Genomic DNA, 14326 nt, shown 5'->3' on the forward strand with positions numbered 1-14326 from the left:
TTTCCTTACCCTAAGTATGATGTAAAGAGTGGTATCCTGAGACTATTTGCAATTGGTTTTTAGTTATTTAGCTTTTTATTCAGCAGCTCTCCAGTTTGCAGCATCAGCAATTGGGTTGCTAGGGTCCAAATTACCTTAGCAACCATGCATTGATTTGAATAAGAGACTGGAATATGAATAGGATAGGAGTAATAAAAAGTAGCAAGAACTATAAATGTGTAGCCTTAACAGAGCATTTGTTTCTTAGATGGGTTCAGTGACCCCCATTTGAAAATTGGAAAGAGTCAGAAAAAAACACCCCTTTAATGCAAAAAATAAGTACAACAGGAATAATAATTCTTCTCTGCAAATGTTTTTGCAATAGAAGCAGCCATTCACTAAACAGATACAAACATATATTGACACCAATAAATAAACACCTGCAGATATTTACTATCACACATCTATATATAGATAGATAAATAAACAAATATATGATATATATAGTTACACTGATACAGATTAACAGAGAGACACAGTTAAATATATAATAAATCACTTCTTTAGATAACCAACTGACAAATATATTTTGACAGTTGAAATAGACTGAGATCATTTAACTGATACAGATCATTAATACTTTTTCCACTAAAAAATCATTTCAACCCAATAGAATTGTTTTGCCACCAATGAGGATTCATTATATTTTAGGATTACGTACAAAAAACAGTTGATGCAGACGTATTAAATCACCCGGTTCTACTTACGTTCTGTTGAGGAGCTGCGTCGGGGTCTTTTTCCTCCTTGGATTTTTATTTGCTCCTTGTCTGAGCTGCTCCCGTGTTTTTTCACTTTTTTGCTCCTTTTTCTCCCACTTCTTTGCTCGGTGCTGCTCCTGTCGTCGATTCGTCTCTTCATCTTGACGGTACCAATAAGATCTCAAATATTGGACTAAAGTTGGTTTTCTTCTTTCTTCAAAAGCAACCTCAACGAAAGTTTGTGAATTTGCTTTCAGCTGCAAAAATAAAAATCGCTATTCCGCACAGTAAAATCGCTTTGAATCACTTGGAAATCCGCAAATCACCAAGAGATGCTCTCTGGTCTGAGACAAACCAAAGTACTGATCCCAACTGCCACTGGTACTTGTCTCTAGACCTCTGATTCCAACTGCCACTCTGGCATGTGACATAGCCTGCATGCAATGGCATCTGAATGTAAAACTGTGCACCCCCCATAGAAGCTCAGGTCCAGTCAAAATATTATCAGTGGACTTTAAAGGGGTTGTTAATTTGCAGTTAGTTTTCATTTGTTATTATTTATTGGTTTTGACGTATTTCGATTTGTATTCAGCAGCTCTCCAGTTTGCAATTTCACCTGGTTGCTAGGGTCCAAATAACCCTAGCAACCATGCATTGATTTGAATAACAGACGAGAATGTGAATAGAGGAGAAGCCTTGAATAGAAAGATGAGTAATAACAAGTAGCAATAACAATACATTTGTAGCCTTACTGAGCATTTGTACCGTGACCTGGATCCCCACACATTGGATCAGGGAAAGCATTAACCCTTAATCCCTATCAGTCTGTGATCCCTACACTACTGACCAGTCTTGCCTGAGGGGAGAGCCACCCCCTTGCTATCCCTCCTAGTTGGAGCCAGGCTGCTATTGCTAAACTAGCTCTATCTGCCTCATTTTCCTAGAAAGTGCTGGTACAGAGAACTACCCTGTCATGACTACACCTCATTCACGGGGTCCCTGTATCCCTGACTTTACCAAAGCATGCACTTTACTGGGGTCTGAGCACCAGACTCCCATTAGCAACCACTTCCTCCTTGAGTGACAGGGGGGGAAAGAGGAAGTCCCGCCCTCTGCCCAGCACTAGTGGCAGGAACTTGTCATCAACCTCTGGGCCAATGATACACTGTACACATTATGCTAATAAGCTACAGTAGTCACATGGGCTTTTGCTTAGCAACCAGAGTACAAGGAAGTGTTGGCATGTAAAGCCATAGGGGAGCATATGGGTCCCTACATGTACAAACTACATACACAACATTTACAGATATGCAGAACATTGTAAGGATTCGAGCAGTAGGACTGGTACAGTTATCTAAACAGTAACTGAGAGTACTTATATAAGTCTTTGTAAGAAGAATGTGTGCAGGTGCCTCCAGTAGCACTACTGAGTTGATTCCAGGTGACAGAACTATCAGTGATGTGTCAGTATGGACATGATTCTCACCTATGTTTATGATTTCACAACTATCCCAAACATGTGTGTACCTGTACAGCAGACACCATATTCAGGGCCGCCATCAAGGGGGCACAGGGTGGACAGTTGTCCCGGGCCCGAAGGGTTTGGTGTCTAAGGGGGCCTGGCCATGCTTCACTTACTTGATTAGCCAGGCCCCCCTACTTTCAGCTTGCTGCCAGCTTCAGAAAATAGGACAGCAGCTAAGTGCACGCAAGATTCTCCCTGTTCAGATAATCTGTACCCTCATTGGTTCTTTAAGGCTAAGTCCCGGTAAAGCTGTAAATGGATTGGATAGGGGAAGAAGAAACTTCCCCTTCAGCCTATCCAATCCCAATGCAGCTTTACCGGGACTTATCCTTAAAGAACCAATGAGGGTACAGAAAATCTGAACAGGAGAAAATCTTGCGTGCAGGAGCTGGCAGCACACTGAAAGCAGGGGGCCCGACTAATGAAGTATGTGAAGCATGGCCAGGCCCCTCTCAGACACAAAACTCAGGAAAGCTATTTTTTAACAAATTTTGGGGGGTCTGGTCACCAAGTTTTTTTAACTTAAAGGAGGCCACCAATGGCTTTTTATAACTATAACTCTGGCCACCAGTTTTTTTTTTTTTTTAAATTGAAGGGGGTCCTGTTCACCAGTGGATTTTAATAAATTGTGTGGGGTCCTGGCCACCAATAGAGTTTTATAACTTGTGGGAGGGGGGGGGCAGGCCATTATTTTTTTTTTTTACTTTTAGTGGGGTAACCTGATCACCAATGGCTTTTTATAACATGTGTGGGGGGGGGGCTGGCCACCAATGGCTTTTTATAGCTTAGGGGGGTTTAATGTTTTAGCTCTGATGTCTGTGAGTCCTTTTTACTGTGGGGTGGTTGAGATATGGGGTGAGGCTTGAGGGTGGGCCGGGACAAGTGGGCCCAGAAAATGTTGCCGTACAGGGCCCCAAGCAGAAGCCAAGGTATTGCCCACAAACATGTACCTGTGCCAGCAGCTGCCAAGAGGGAGGTGGGGAGTGCTTCTGCCTTCATTACACTTTCGCATTCGGTGCATTGGCCTCCAAGTCAAAAGCATACCCTATGAGGGAACACCCTGATGCTTGGACCTCTTTGGAGGTCCATCAGTTATCCCGACCCTGAAGGCTTTCGGATTGGACAGGGAGAGACTTTGCAGCAAAGACCCTTTCCCCCTGAGGTGCCTTTTGGCTGGGGAGTTGGGGATAAGGGGGCTCCCCTGGCCTTGGCGAAGGTGAGTCTGAAGACTCTGGATCTTTTTGTGGCTTTTGGCCAGGGATCCAGAAGTTTTGCAGTACTCACAACCAATGTACATGAAATCATTTGCATTAAGGAATTACATGTTTCCATAATGCCTTCCATGTTATTGTTTGCTTTTTCTGACTGTGGAAGGAATTGTGCCACAAAAGGTGGCAAATCAGACCTGAATATTTTGTCATCTGATAGGATTCATTTGCTAGACATATTTTGGATATCAAGAGCATTCCTTGGCATCAGTAGTTTTTTAGGCAGAAAACCATGGAAAAGTATTCAGACTGTTATAAAGTTGTCAAGTTTTGCTGAATTGAAAATGACCTATTCATATTTTTCTCAGCAAGTATTTTTATTCAAGTCCACATGATTAGATTTGAATGTATTTGAATTAGTGACATATCAGCATACAGTTTATATATAAATAAGGTTCAGAAAAACACACACTCCAATATCAGTGAACCATCATATTTTATTATTCATGCTTGTGTATCCAACGTTTTGGGCCCACATTAGGGCCTTTATCAAGGGCAAAATATAAGTGAACAAGTGACTACTTACATACCTTACCCTTCCCAATTCGATGAAGAAACTCAAAGAAAGGAACGTCTGCATAAATATACTGAAATTTGGTTCAGATATCTTTTGCTTTAGAGTTAGAGACAGTCTTCCAAATTTATAAATATCGCATTGCATACAGTTTTTAAGAATGGTATTAAATAATTTATTTTGTATACTATATTTGTTTGTGTGGGTATGCTCCTAAAATGTCTTCATGTAGGCAAGTACGCTGCTTAGAGCAGCCCAACCTTTTTCACCCATGAGCCACATTCCATGAGCCCATATAAAAACCCAATATAGACAGAGTTGGGGAGCAACATAAGTATTGAAAAAGTTCCTGGGGGGTACCAAATAAAGGCTGTGATTGGCTATTTGGTAACACCGATGTGGACTGGCTGCGCTCTGATTGGCGGTACTGAACTGTTGGCCAAGATCTTCCTGGGGGTTTATTCTAAATATTCTGCCATTCATCTGTATTTGTAGCCAATAGCCAAAGCAATATTATTATGTAATGATTAAAAAGTATATATATGTCACTTGACTCTTCAGTGACATCTAATAGCTTTATAAATTACAGTAGGGTGCGTTATATACTATATTAACCATGTAGACACATTTAACTCTAATTCTGATGTACCTGGAACTTGGCTGCTGAATTTTAGGGTTTGGTGAAACTATACAAGTACAGGTAATGGACCTATTACCCAGAATGCTCGGGACCTGGGGTTTTCAGGATAGCGGATCTTTCTTTAATTTGGATCTTCATACCTTAAGCCTAGTAGAAAATCATGTAAACATTAAATAAACCTAAATAGCCGGGTTTGCCTCCAATAAGGATTAATTATATCTTAGATGGGATAAAGTACAATGCACTGTTTTATTATTACAGGGAAAAAGGAAATAATTTTTAAAAATCTGGATTATTTTGATTTAATGGAGTTATGATCCTATACCTGTACATGGAACTCAAATATGCTGTCATAGGCTATACATGCATTTGTACAACTTTCAGAATTCCTATTTTCAAGCTGATAATCAAGATAATAATAATTTCAGTAAGTCAATACTGGCATCAACCTTACAACGCTTATTCGTTTTTTTATTTATTATTGTTCATTGCCAAAGTGTTACCCGAAGCCTTTTTTTTTGCAGATTTCTGATTATAGTGGGAAGCAAATGAATGAAACACCTAACAAGTGCCATATTTGACTCAAGACAGTGTCAATCCAAGTTCAATAACAGGGTTTATCAGCAGTGGAAACAGTTGGGTTTAATTAGAACATTGATGTAGATCTGTTAGTAAATGATACTAATCTGAGTTCTACTATTTCTATGCAAAACACTGTGAATATTTTGTGCAGGTTTGATTGTGATAAACCTATGTAGAAACATGTAGGGGCGGATTTACTAAGCTCAAGTGAAGAATTCGAATGAAAAAAATTTGAATTTCGAAGTATTTTTTTGGGTACTTTGACCATCGAATGGGTCAAATTCGATCGAAAGTAATGATTACAACGATTCGAAGTTAAAATCATTTGACCATTCGATAGTCGATGTACTGTCCCTTTAAAAAATACTTCGACTTCATACTTCGCTACTTTAAACATACCGAGCTGCAATGTTAGCCTATGGGGACCTTCCCCAGCACTTTTCTACGTTTTTTTTGATAGAATAAAAATCCTTCGATCGATCGCTTAAAATCCTTTGAATCGTTCGAGTCGAAGGATTTTATCGTTAGATCGAAGTATTTTTATTCGATCGATCGAAGTATTTGTGCTAAAATCCTTCGAATTCGATATTCGAATGGATTTTACTTCGAAGGTCGAATTTGAGGGTTTATTAACCCTTGAAATTTGACCCTTGATAAATCCGTAGTGTCCTGATCTAATAACCCAGAGCAACTAAAGGGCAGATACTTTAGTCTGTGCTGCTGCCACAATGGAAAAATCTATAATGCCACCTCACAAAAATAATTATGAAATACAAAAAATAACAGAAAAATATAAATATGAAAACACTCACAGTTCACCTCAGTCCCAAGGTGCAAAAAGCCAAGAACACTGTATCACAGAGTTGTGAGGGTTTCCAAAAAATGAAGAAGTCAGATGTAAAAAGTAAAAAGTCTTTATTAGGACATGGAGACCTACTAAAGGGCAATCAGCTTTTATTTACATGGAGCAATTAATAAGTTAAAACTAAATGTTTGATTGCTTTATAGATATTGCCTAATATTTTAGAATTAGTACATAAGCCTTGGTCAGCGCTGTCCCAGTTTCTACATATAGTGGGCAGATTGGGTGCTTTCTGGCAGCTAATATTAGGGCACATTCAGGGCCAAAGATGTTTTGCTGCCCAAGTATTTTGTAGTGTTTTTAGGAGGGCAGACAAAATACCAATGTCTAAGACTAAAGCAATCTCACATTCCTCGTGATCCGTAAGAGCAGGACTCCACGGGTAATTTTGGCGCGATCCGACGAGCTGCGCAAAAATGCAGGCGTCATGTCGGATGCAACGGAAATAAGGTAAGAGATGGAAATGTCAGATGAAGTCGTATCAAAGATCCAACGCGACACGACTGTCAGATGCTAACGCCGCATGCAGCGTCTCCATCCGATAGTAGTTTCGGATCAACGCTGCAACACCATCCGACAAAGTTATTACTTAACTTTTTTCTGTCGCATCCAACGTGACGCCTGCGCAGCGCGTCGGATCACGTCGAAATAGCCTGTGGAGTCCTTCCCTAAATGGGAAATAAGAACCGCACACAAAGCTGAGGGTGCAGTGACAAGTTTGCTGGGAGATGGGAATGCGGTTTATTAGGTCACATGACTTGCTGTGTGTTGTGAGCATTGCATTGAGGAAGGGGCTGAAGTCCTAGCGCCTATATGTGCATGCTGCTCCAAATAAACCAACTGGCTGCAGCTGTTGTTGCACAATTTCAGTATTGTGTGTGATTCCTATTTCCCTAGTTATACATGGCCACTTATAACAAAGTCACTTCCCACAGAGGCCTCCTCTCCTGCTGTTACAGCTGCCCCACTGACAGTAGTACAGACTGCATTTCTCTTCCCATTCCAGGGAGGCAAGTACTGCAACTTTACCAAAGATGAACTTAGCAGGATCATCCTGAAATGGAAACAATCACTCCCTTCCATTCACTGTCTTTTACTGACACGTCCCAAAGGACTTCTGGATGTAGCACTGCCAGTTTGTCTATATTGCTACATTAAAGACTAAACTCCTGCTCACATGCCAGTGTCTCTATATTAACCCTTTTTTCTGTACCAGAGCAATAGTAAATCTATCCATGGATGGGTGAATGAGACACATACCTCACCCCTTTAAAACTGAACACATGTGCAATCCACAGCCTGCATGGTTTATTTAGATGCATGCTGCAGACTGAACTGATTTATGTGGAGCCATGCATCTAAATGATTTGTTAATTATCCATGCAGGTTGTGTATTCCATATGTGTTTGGTTTTAAAGGGGTAAGGTGGCAACCCTATATCTGTGATGCTAGGATTACTAAAGTATAACTCAGTGAAGGTGTTGGCCAATAAATGGTATGATACACAGAAAACACCATAACAATAGGATTCCTGGATAACTTTATTACAGAAAGAGGAATATCAAACTGAGTAAAGGAAATATTCGCTGATGAGATTTATCTTCAGTCGTCTCAGTTGGTTTCTTCTGTGGTCAAGACTCAAGAATCAATAATCGTGTAGTTCTGTACAACCTGAATGGCATCCAATAATCATTCTGGTACTTTAGGAAAATGACATATGTTTGGCCAAAGGATATCAAGCCTGCCACCACGTCAAGGTAGACTCTCTGAGCAGGTCCCTAACCTATCCTAACAGGGGCGCTGCCACCATGAGGCGACTTGAGAAATTCGCCTCAGACTGGAGCAGCCCACAAGTTAACAGGGGTGGCAAAAAGGCACTCCTGGTAACTTTAAAATCCAAATTTCTCTTTTTTAAACTGGAAATTTGACTCCTCTAGTGCAAAAAGCACTAGTGACGCTGCCCCGCTGGACCCACTCTGGCTCAGTAAAAGTAACCCCTGGGGAGCAGGGGGCGGCATCACTAGAATTGCCCCTGTATCCTAACCATCTTATTAGAGAGGCAAAAAGTAAGTATTGTTGGGATATACTTTTTATTTGTACTAAGAACTATTACAGCTAGTGTTTGAGAGAGACATTTCTTCTTCCGTAGGTTCAAGAAGCATTAATAATAAAGATTGCTGGTTGAACCCGAGGAAGACAAAGGTCTTTCATTTAACAGTGAGCCCTAAAAAATTACTGCTAATTTAAATAATTATCAGAAATACTAACCTTTCACCTGTGGATTAATATGGCTGCAACTTTTCTGTTTAAATTAGTCTATTTTAGTTATTTTGTACAAAATTCATCTACTTTATTGCTGGTCCTAAATATTATTTTCTACCATATTTAATCATTGAAATCAAGTTTGTTTTATTTTATTTAAGCTATGATATGTTCCCTTGCTATGCCTATACCACTGAATAAAATGCCTGATATTTAATTTATTTCCTATAATTTAAGGCAAATTTGTTAAAAAAATTAAATTACCAATACGAGGGTGGTGCTATAATAGGGGGGTTCTAATGAGGTAATACGGAACTATGATTTCTTTTAACCAATGTAGTTTTTGACATTTTATTTTAACTTAATTATATAGGTTTTGTTCCTCTATTCTGTCATTTTTAAGCATTCCATCCTACCTTATCCTGCATAATTTAGTAATTAGTAGTACTTTAATGTGTAAGGTTAAAAAATATTAATAGCCACACGATTCAACATTTTATTCACAAAATTCTTGTTTATCTTCATAAAATTCCTATTTATCTTGATCCAGAGGAAGGCAAAAAAAACCTCATCTGAAGCTGTGTCCAGTGTGCTTCAGAGGGGGAAAAAAATTCCTTCCTGACTCCAATATGGCAATCGGATAAATCCCTGGATCAGTAGTGAACTGTGTGCAGTATTGTTGTTAGACTATACTCTAGTTTCCTATTTCATGTTTTACTTTCTGTTTATTTCTATTTAATGGCCTATACAATTACAGGTTGTCTTGATAAATTCATGTTTTAAATAAATCCATATTTAAGAAAATAATAAGAGTCCTTTGGTTATATACCTTAGCCAAACATAACATACATAAATGAAATAACTTGAGTTAGAATGAAAGGTGGGGATAATATTAAAGTGTACTGTGTGGTGCAAATAAGGACGCTCCCGCTATGAGGCTAGTTGAGGTACTTGCCTCAGACAGTAATGCCTATGGGTTACAGGGGAGGCAAAAAGTTGTTCCTAGTACCCTTAAGTGTCAACTTAATCTTTTTTAAAGGGGAATTTAGACTATTTTAGTGCAGAGTGAGAAATTTCTCTGCACAATGATGCAGCCCGCTTCTACCTGGTTAAAAGGTAACCACGGGGGTTAAGAGGAGTGGCATCTGGTAGGCTGCCTCAGGGTTGAAGTGAGGGCAGAATCACCCCTGGGTGCAAAGGTTTTAGGGCCAATGGTAATGCTGGATTCATGATGATACAGGACCCAATAGTAGGAGCTCACGGTAAATGACACTAGTATAGATAATAGGGCTAGAGGTGAGGAGCCGATGAAATGGACTGAGGGCCAGAGACAGTAACTGATAGGAAGAGTCAGACAGAACCAGATGGAAAGGCCCATAAATAGGTGGTGATGATTTAGCCAGGGAATAATGGAAATGGTGAGTGATAGACCATTGGTGTGGGGGCAAAGGCTGATGGTAATGACTAGTGGCAAGTGTTAGAAGAGGGTGATGGCAGAGGCAGGGGCTAATAAAAAAAGGCAGAGTTTTATATCAAGGGCCAAACCCTGGGGCAGATGGCAACTGATGGAACCTCCGGTAGGCCAAAATTGAGATGAAAGAGATATAATGAGGACAGAAGACTGGAAGTCATTGAATTGATAATGGGGCCTGATGTTTGTCGTGGCATGGGGACGATGGTAGGGTATAAGATCACCATCAGTGCCAAAAGGTCTAGAAATGTCTGGAACCTGTGAAATTTAATCCAGACATGCCATATCTTGAAGAGATACCTGATCACCTGATGTGATAGTATGTTTCAGGGACTCCAAGAATGATGGTGGCTCCTCGCATGTCTTCTTAAAATCCACAGGTGACAACTGCAGTTAAACAAAATATAAATTAGTTTGTTACCAAAAAAAATGTAAGTAAAGTAGATGGCAATAGTACAATACAAAATATTAAGTGCAATTGTATTTGTTGTGGAATGCCATTGAGCGTTTCCCACAGAGTTAATAAACCTAGGCCTAGTCCTAACCGGCTATGTAGATACTGTTGTACAGGAAGACACTGGTCTCTAGCCCTGAATATATATTAAAACACAAACATCTAGAGATTTCAAGATAAGTGCCTATTCATAATAAGCAGTAGCCTACCAAAACACATGTAGTCATGTACTTACTGCTTTTGGCTGGGAAGGAGGTGGTAGAGTCCGGTTTTCTATTTGCACCCAATCAATGGCATTAAAAAATGGGTGCTCCCGAATATTTCCATTGCAGCCCAGTCGTTCTTTTGGATTTTTCTTCAGGAGCTAAAGAAAGAAAACATTATCAGATATTTATTGCTAATATGAAACTACACACCTGTCAGTAATACCCTCATAGCACAGGGATTTTGTCCAATTGCCTATACACTATTCAGCAAACAAGAATATCCAGTTAGTGTCACTGCTAGATCTCTAGGAACAGTATCAGTTCTCTGGAAAATGATATAATATAGCAGAACTAGTTATACCCTCTCCATAAATTCCAATACTTACCATTCGCAGGAGATCTTGCAATTCGGGGCTGAACCTTATCAGAATGCATGGCTGTTCAAGAAGAATCGATAAACGGCATTCTGTACTGTTGCCGTACTCTATGAATGGTGAGGTCCCACATGCCATTTTAGATACGATGATCCCTAATGCCCACCAGTCTACTCCTCTATTATATCTCTTCTCTTTTAAAACCTAGATTTGAAGAAAGAAAAAAGATTGTTATTAAAATCCTCTAGTGCATGCATTTAACTAAACCTTTGCTCTTTCTGTAACTCTCTCTTGTGCTGAAGCTGTTCACATGAGTAGTAAACTCCCAGCAATTACTCTAGGGTGCATGTGTCCCACCCTGGGCAGCACAGTGGTTACCTGGGAACAGTTAAAATGATGTGTAGGAAGGAACCCAGAGCATGCTATCTGGCACCCCCACCTAGTGATTGACTTTTGTTCCCCTTTTAATCTGAATTGCCTTGTATAGAAAAAAATCATATACAGGTATAGGATCCCTTATCTGGAAAACCGTTATCCAGAAAGCTCTGAATTATGGAAAGGCCTTCTCCCATAGACTCCATTTTATATAAATAATCAAAATTTTTAAAAATGATTTCCTTTTTCTCTAAATAATAAAACAGTAGCTTGTACTTGATCCAAAATAAGGTATAATTATTTTTTATTGGAAACAATACCAGCCTATTGGGTTATTTAATGTTTACATGATTTTCTAGTAGACTTAAGGCATGAAGATCCAAATTAAGGAAAGATCCGTTATCCGGAAAACCCCAGGTCCCTAACATTCTGGATTACAGGTCCCAAGTCTGTAACAGCGAAACACTAAAAATACATATTTTTTATTTGAGTATTCAAATGCATGAAATAGACGTAGTATAAGCACACCTCTAGTACCTCTGCTATAAGCATTTAAATTAAATCACAGTCACATACCTCTGGAGCCATAAAGGGCAGTGTTCCTTTTGCGCCCTTGATTTTTTTCTTTCCAAACACGCCCTCAGCTGCCAAACCAAAGTCGACGATCTTTATATGTCCCTCGTTGGTTACCAGGACATTAGCTGGTTTAAGATCCCTGCAAGGTAAACATTAGGGTTAAAAAATTAAAAGGAATTGATAAAGAGCAGATAAGTAGTGTGAGAGGTAAGTGTAAATGTTGGGAGTCAGCCAGTACTATTTTATGAGTGGGGGTGAGAAGGAATGTGAACCCTCTTCCCCAAATTCATGGGGTGTTACAGTTTGTTTAATACTCCATTTTCTTAATACTCTATTTTTAATACTTTATTACTGATATCCTGGCAGTGATTTCAATGCATTGCAATAAAAGGAGTATAACATACAGGTGGCAAAATGCACCATGTGCCATTTGCATAAGATTAATTTTATTTGAGAGAACAATAGGTTTGCAGAAACAATATATGAACAGAAAGATAATATATGGGATGTTTATAAATTTTACATACCGATGAATAATCCCTTTAGAGTGGAGAAACTGCAGGCCGCACACCAGTTCTGCTGCGTAGAATCTTTGGAGAAAAGAAATTAACATTTCCATAGTGAGTACATTTGTTTGCTTTGTTTATACTATAGTTATTATTATAACGGTGCTTTGGCCCTGCTGTAATATATGAGGGCCACTATCTCAAGGCTAGGCACACCTGTAGGAGTGCTATGGGACATAAAACCATGGCCCTTACAGCTCAATGCAAGGGGTTGCCCTAGTCCTTCAAGCATTCAGCATTCTGAATGACGGTCACATCTCCATGTGTCTTAACAAAGGCTGCACTCCATACAGGGTGAGACAGAACTCTTTTTGCCCCATTCTAGCAAATTTTAATGAGGTGATTGTACATATTTGCTTGCTGTAAGGACAGTGGGTTTACTGCAATGGGAAGTGAAGCTACAGGACAGCACTTTATAGAAGAGAAAGATATTATTTGTTGTGCCATTACAGATATATTACATACATAGATTCCCTAGCTGATTTCCTTTACAAAAACAAAAGATGAAAATCAGTTGGCTGAAGATTCCGAATGCTGACCTCTTTCCATCCTTCCTTCTGCATGTACTCTAGGCCAGCTCCTGCTCTGTTACCCCATTACAAACACATAAAGTCACTTACGTTACTAAGTCCTTCTCTAGCTGGCCGGCATTCCTGATGACATTTCTTAGGGTCCCTCCACTGACATACTCCATAGCGAGCAGAGCATGCCGCTGGTTAAAGAAACAAAAGGCAAAATAACTACAAGCACATATGGCTGAAAACATGTGATTACAAAGTTTTGCACAAAGTGTCTTTTTTAGAGACATGAACGTGAGCGCACAGTAGCAACATTCTTTGGTCAATATCCTTGTGTACTAAATAAATGTTTAATTAGCAGTTAGGTAGATTTTACTTTTACTTGGAGGCCCCAGGAACTATAGGGGGCCCAGTGAGACTGATACGTAGCTGCAGTATATTTGCTAAAGTCAGTCGGCTTATTGGGAGCAGTGGAATATAAGGGTTTTCATTCATTAGGGGTCAGTGAAATGTGCCCCTGCCATTGCTTGATATGCAAGTTACAAAAGCTTCTATGTAAATTACTGTAAGTTTTTAGGCAAGTGAGTGCAGTTTTTGCTGAAATTGGGTAAGTAAATTCATATATAATGTACACAATTTGCTTTACTCTCATTATTCGGCTTGCCCCCCCTTCTAATGCAGTCTCCTCTCTCAATACCCTCCCAATGGCGGACCTGCTTATCTTGCGTGTGTTTTAGCTTGAGCTGCCCCACACCTTTACTCATCCTGCACCCATGGTTGCTGTCCTTGGCGTTTACTAAAATAACTATAAGAATGCTAGCTCTTCTAGCCTCCTATGTAGACTGGCAAGGGAAAGCTATAGGTGGCATTTTCTGAACAATACTATTTTGGAGCTCATGGAAAATGTAAAAACGTAAATGGGGTTATTTATATACATTTTGTGGTTCTCTGGTATAGTAAGAGTATTCTTATATAAAGTTGCAAATATGGTATCCCAGGTACTCCACTGCAGATTCCGTGACCCACCCTGTTTACATCCTGCCCTCTTTGGGAATATTTAAGTTAACCTAAATGTGAAATACCCTATATAGTTAGTGATGATATGTTGTACCTGTGTTTGGAATGATCCATGACCTTGGCAAAGATAGGGGCATCCAGCAGCCGTCTTCAGTACCCGGGCCTCAGTGATGATGACGGACATGTTGGTCTTCTCGCTCTTCTTGATAACCTTGATGGCCATATGTTGGCTCCTGTTAGGAAAAGATACCAACCATACCTAAAAAAGGCAGAATAAGAAATAAAATGTTAGAAGTCCACTTCTATGATCCATGGCTGGATTTACCTTTGTCACCATAGGCCACTTTTGTGCTACTCCCCCACAAGCCAGTTCCAAATT

General features: G+C 39.7%; 2 protein-coding genes across 2 annotated transcripts in view; one reads left to right on the plus strand and one right to left on the minus strand.

The window, feature by feature from the left end:
* Positions 1 to 14326, plus strand: part of rarb.L (retinoic acid receptor beta L homeolog) — a 620347-nt gene that overhangs the window by 319185 nt on the left and 286836 nt on the right. The window lies entirely within an intron of this gene.
* LOC121394591 (protein kinase C delta type-like) lies at positions 11701 to 13237 on the minus strand. The gene is made up of 3 exons (XM_041566010.1): positions 13033 to 13237; positions 12374 to 12436; positions 11701 to 11985 (listed from the first exon to the last, which is right to left on the minus strand). Exons 1-3 carry the CDS (start codon positions 13218 to 13220, stop codon positions 11823 to 11825), a joined length of 414 nt encoding a protein of 137 aa, XP_041421944.1. The 5' UTR covers positions 13221 to 13237; the 3' UTR covers positions 11701 to 11822.

The sequence above is a fragment of the Xenopus laevis genome, chromosome 6L, assembly GCF_017654675.1.
Source record: "Xenopus laevis strain J_2021 chromosome 6L, Xenopus_laevis_v10.1, whole genome shotgun sequence".
Lineage (NCBI taxonomy): Eukaryota > Metazoa > Chordata > Amphibia > Anura > Pipidae > Xenopus > Xenopus laevis.

What these genes read in the sequence shown, in the direction of transcription:
- LOC121394591 (XM_041566010.1), bottom strand. Translation starts at nt 13,220, where the DNA reads ATGTCTCTAAAAAAGACACTTTGTGCAAAACTTTGTAATCACATGTTT. An exon ending in CTAGAGAAGGACTTAGTAAC is followed by an intron (nt 12,437 to 13,032) that starts GTAAGTGACTTT and finishes TTTTCTCCAAAG; the next exon opens with ATTCTACGCAGCAGAACTGG. An exon ending in TCTAAAGGGATTATTCATCG is followed by an intron (nt 11,986 to 12,373) that starts GTATGTAAAATT and finishes TTTACCTTGCAG; the next exon opens with GGATCTTAAACCAGCTAATG.